Below are 4,942 nucleotides of genomic sequence, written 5' to 3'. Positions count from 1 at the left end.
TTCGTGCTCTGCCCCTCCGTCCTGGTGCAGCTCACCCTCATCTTCGTACACCGGGACCTCAGCCGCGACCGCCCCCTCGTCCTGCTCATGCACCTACTCCAGCTCGGGCCCATCATCAGGTGAGCGCAGAAGGGGTCACAGGGACCCCCGGCACGGCACGATAGGGGATGCAGGGATACCCAGCAAGGGATGTGGGGACCCCTGACATAGATGCAGGGACCCTCTGGCAGGGATGCAGAGATCCCTGCCAGGTCCCAGGGGCACCAGGGGCCAGGCAGGGTGGGCACTGCAGGCACCAACTTTCAGCAGCAATCTGTCCGTGCTGCTCCTGCCAGCTCCACGTCTCCCTCTTCCCTGGGGATGCTGCAGCTCCTGGCCCGCGGAGGTCTTCTGCTCAGCCACCCCTCAAAAAGCAGTGCTGTGGTCCCACTGGGTGGGTGCTGGCTGCTCTCCTGCCTGCTGGACCCCTGTTCCGGACAGGACTAAGCTCTCCCAGCATGTTGCATCTCGGCTGCTAGAAAGGCTTTTGGCATGATAGCTCTCTGCAGCCAGCGGTAACCACTGCCTTTTGGTTTTGCTGTCTTCTGGGGGCACAGATGCAAATCCTGGCTGGGTGCTTGGGGGTGAACAGGAGCAGGGGTCTTGCCCCACAGAAAAGGTCCCCAGGCCTGGGACAAGTAGGGGTTATGGGAGCTGGGGGACCACCAGGCCATACTGGGAAGCAGAGGGCGAGGGGGTGGATGTTGCACAAGCCAGAGAGGTGCTGACTGCTCACTCCTTGGGAATGCTGCGGTGGCTCCTTGGGCTGCCGTCACTCTGGCCACCTTGCTCCCTGGGATTGCACAGGGGGTGCAGCGTGCAGCACCCCAGAGCCATCATCTCCACGGGGCTCCTTCCCTGAGGGCATGCCAGCAGCCACGCTGTGGGGTGCACCGTATGGGTAGAGCTGCAAAACCACAGCATCCTGCACCATGCTTCCTCCATCACCGGAAACAAGCAGAGTGCCAATGGTGTCCTTGTCACCACTGTTCATCTCCTGAGGCAGCTGGGGAGCCTTACGACAGCATCACCAGCTATTGGAAGGGCTGCTGGTTCACCTCAGTCCACCCTGGCTCTCACTGCACCCACCTTGGCTGGCTGTGATGGTTATGATGGTACTTGGTTGCCTGCAAGTGCCAGGCAAAGCTGCTCTGGGGAGGCTGCCTCAGTCGGCTCCTTGGGCTGGAGATGGAGCCCAGCCTGCTGAGAAGGGCTGTGGGGGCCCGGGAGCCAGCTGAAACTGCCCTTGAAGCTGGGCCTTTTGCATGAAACCATTTTCCCGTTATAGCTTGCAATGAGCTCTGACCACTGGCCTGATCTGGCAAGAGAATTTATCCAAAAACCTCATTCCATTTGGATCTGAAAGAAGTCAACTTCTGTTGTCATAATGAACGCTCATAACTAATTACGTCCTGTTGGTCCCAGAGCCAGCTTGTCCCCAGGCAGGAGCCAAGCCTGGTCCTCCTCTGCTGAGTGCCTCTGGCCCATGCACTCCCACCTCATGGCTGTGTGCAGAGGGGCTGGGGTCCTGCAACATGGAAGAAACCTGCCTCCCTTCCCTGCCCATGATGGTGCCTCACAGGGAGGGGGCTGCCGAAGCCCTTCTTACCTGCCCATGTCACACTCGGCATCACCCTGTGCTCCCTTTCCTGCTGTGTCCCCACCAAGAAGGAAACTCAGAAGCCTTCTGCTCGGGAGGAGAGATCAAACACAATATCAAAAAGTTTTGTGCCAGTAGGCAAAACAGAGTCCCAGGATGATTAACCCCTTCCTGTAGCTCTAGCTCCCCGCAGAGCTGCGGTTTCCCTGCCCTGTGGTTTCCCGCACCACCTGCACCCATCACTGGGGCAGTTGTTCTCGTGCCCCACACACTCCACTCTGAGCACTGGAGTGGAGGAACGACCACTGGGCATCACTGTGGTCCTGGTGTGACCCTGCCCTCAGTCTGCTATCCCAGGGCCAGAGACTGCCCGCAGCACTGTTGAACGATTGCCCAAATCAGTTGGGTTGCACCCAGCAGGAGCAGGGTCTGGCTGGTAGTGGGAGAGGGGGGGCTGGAGGTGCTGGGGAGTACCAGGGAGGCTGGTGGGGTGACAGCTGCCACATCCCCACAGGTGCATGGAGGCCCTGCTGGTGTACTGCCAGTCGGGGAGGGAAGAGGAGCCCTATGTCACCATCACCCGCAAGCGGCGGCTGCGGAAAGGCTACGAGGTGGAGATAGAGCAGGAGGTGGGCCACTCGGTGCGCCGGCTGGCCACACACCGCAACTCCTTCAAGCGCATGGCAGTCATCCAGGCCTTCCTGGGCTCCACACCACAGCTCACCCTCCAGCTCTACATCAGCATCCTGGAGAAGTACGTCCCTGCCACCCGAGGTAAAGGTGCTTGGCCTGTAAAGATGTCATGCCCCTGCCCTAGGCTGCTCCAGTCTGCATTAGTTACTGGGTTTTTCCAACTAGTTACAGCTCTGGCTTTCCCACGGTCCCTCCATTGGATCTATTTCTGAGCCTTTCCCAACAGTCAGAGTTCCCAGCCCAGCACTCTGAGGCTCCCTTGCCTGCTCCCGGGGTGTTTATGTGCTCAGGGACTGGATGTGCCAGAGTGAGTTTTTAAATCCTTCTTCAGCATACTGATGAGCAGGTGTGCAGGAGTGCTCTTGCACCTTTCTGATTGTAGTACCTGGTGCTGCCGTTGCTGACCCGCTCGCCCGGCCATGCTGGGATCCCAGACCTTGCCCTCTATGCCTACAGCAGGTGTGTGGAAAGGGAAACACAGGAGATGCCCTACAGAAACTCCTCCTTGGCCACAGTCCCCTGTGTCACGGAATTGCACCAAAATGGCTACACACGCACAAATAATGAGCTCAAACAAGCTTTTAGTCTGCAATTTAAATGAGGCAGACAAAACTTCATTCACCAAAACAACATCCCACTGACATTTAACAAATATCAGGTTTGATATGCTGGTTGGGAATATTACCAGACACAGCTGAGTTAAGAATTCTTAAAGTTTTGGCCAAAAGATCCAGAATGTGCACTCACTCACTCACCAAAAAGGGAGGGCTCTCAATCTCGAGAAGTTACCTTAAGTGGTGTCCCAACTCAAGGGGAGAGTCCCCGACTGCAGACCCGCTGCTCCGAGAAGGACCGACTCAAATGAGTCCTCCGACGAGGCCCCATTTATACCCTGGTCGAATCTGATCTGTGGTCAATCCATGGTCGTGTCAGCCCCTGTTGGCTGAGGACCCCAACTTTCCCACCTTTGACCCCCACTGTGTGGACCAGACATGAGCTGTGAGGGGGAGGCAGACCTGGCGCCACCAGGGCCAGAAACTTTAGCACTGCTTTGTTGGGTCTTTCTCAGGTCTTTAGCAAAGTGGGTGCATCTGCCACACCCTGCAAGGGCATTTTGGGAAGGAGGAAGCATGGAGGCAGGAGCATGAGACCCAGCACTCCTCCAGCAGCAGATATGGGAAGTGTATCCCAATTGACACGTTTTGAGTGATTCCCTTGCAGCTCAGATCTCTGAGCTGACAGCCACTGCTGCCGGCATGGCACGACTGGGTCCAGCTGCATGCTTCCACATTTCTCTGTCGTGGCTTTCCTGGCTGTGCTGAATATGAGCAGCTGCCAGGATTCCCCACGAATGACCTTGGCTTTGCAGTCCTTCGGTGAGGGTGGCTCCTGAGATGCTCCCAGGGCAAATCATGGGCCACAATGGTGCAGCTCTTGGTCGAGCTGAGAATGGAAAGATGATTGCAGAACAGACTGTGCCCTATCCCCAGCACTGCCTGATTCCTCTGTCCTCTCCCTCTGCAGCCATCCTTATGGGCATCTGCCTGGTGTCAGTCACCTACGGAGCACTGGTCTGCAATATCCTGGCCATCCAGGTCAAGTACGATGACTACAAGGTCCAGTTGCGGCCGCTGGCCTTCCTCTGCATTGTGCTGTGGCGCAGCCTGGAGATCTCCACCCGTGTGGCTGTCCTCGTGCTCTTCAGCACTGTCTTCAAGCACTGGATCATCCCCATTGCCCTGGTCAACCTGCTGGTGGTCTTCTTCTTGCCCTGGGTGCAGTTCTGGCGGAGTGGCACCTGTCTGCCTGACAACATCGAGAAGAACTTCAGCCGAGTGGGCACGGTGGTGGTGCTCTGTGCCTTTACCCTCCTCTATGCCAGCATCAACATGTTCTGCTGGTCGGCTGTGCAGCTCAAGCTGGCCGACCGGGACCTCATCGACAAGTCGCAGAACTGGGGCCGCCTGGCCGTGTACTACGTGGCCCGGCTGGCGGAGAACACAGCCCTCGTCATCCTCTGGTACTTCTTTAAGACAGATGTCTACGAGAACATCTGCACCCCACTGCTGGTGGTGCAGCTACTCCTTGGCTACTGCTTGGCCATCTACTTCATGCTCCTCTTCTTTCAGTACCTGCACCCCTGCCGCCAGCTCTTCCGGCACAACGTGGCTGATTTCTTGCACTGCGTCTGCTGTCTCCAGCGCTCGCCAGGGACCCCTCTGCACCTCCAGGTGCCCTACGAGCCTGGCGTGAGGCACAGCATTGTCTGAAGCATGGCCAGCACCCAGCTCCTCGAGCCAGCTATGGAAACAGGGATGGGTAGCGCCGCAGCTGGAGGGGGCTTGTGACACACACCATGCCAGGGGCAGATGCTCCCTGTAGTGGCAGTGGGTTCTGGTATGTCCCCATGGTGGCAAGTGCACAGGAGCATGCCTGCTTGTCCAGGACCACACATGTGGACACAGAGGACTTATGGGGTGCCCAAACCACTGCCTGTGGTGTGGTGCACAGTCCCTCGGGTGCCCAACACCCCCCAACCACCCACTATAGTGACCATGGGTGCCGGCAGACTATTTTAAGCAGTAAAGAGACTTTGCTATGGCTGCGCGT

The 4,942-nt window shown here is 57.8% G+C and overlaps 1 protein-coding gene across 1 annotated transcript; it reads left to right on the top strand.

Moving 5' to 3' along the window:
- Nucleotides 1–6: 6 nt before the first annotated feature.
- LOC104546605 (membrane transport protein XK-like) lies at nucleotides 7–4,602 on the top strand (the record flags this gene model as incomplete). The annotated part of the gene is made up of 3 exons (XM_010192036.1): nucleotides 7–119; nucleotides 2,154–2,413; nucleotides 3,857–4,602. Coding segments are annotated over 3 exons (1,119 nt in total), but the record flags the coding sequence as incomplete, so codon positions are not given.
- Between the last annotated feature and the right edge of the window lie 340 nt (nucleotides 4,603–4,942).

This window comes from Mesitornis unicolor, unplaced genomic scaffold (genome assembly GCF_000695765.1).
Source record: "Mesitornis unicolor isolate BGI_N332 unplaced genomic scaffold, ASM69576v1 scaffold34809, whole genome shotgun sequence".
In the NCBI taxonomy this organism is placed as follows: domain Eukaryota; kingdom Metazoa; phylum Chordata; class Aves; order Mesitornithiformes; family Mesitornithidae; genus Mesitornis; species Mesitornis unicolor.
The sequence above is the reverse complement of the archived record's forward strand: the minus strand, read 5'-3'. Positions and strand labels throughout refer to the sequence as shown.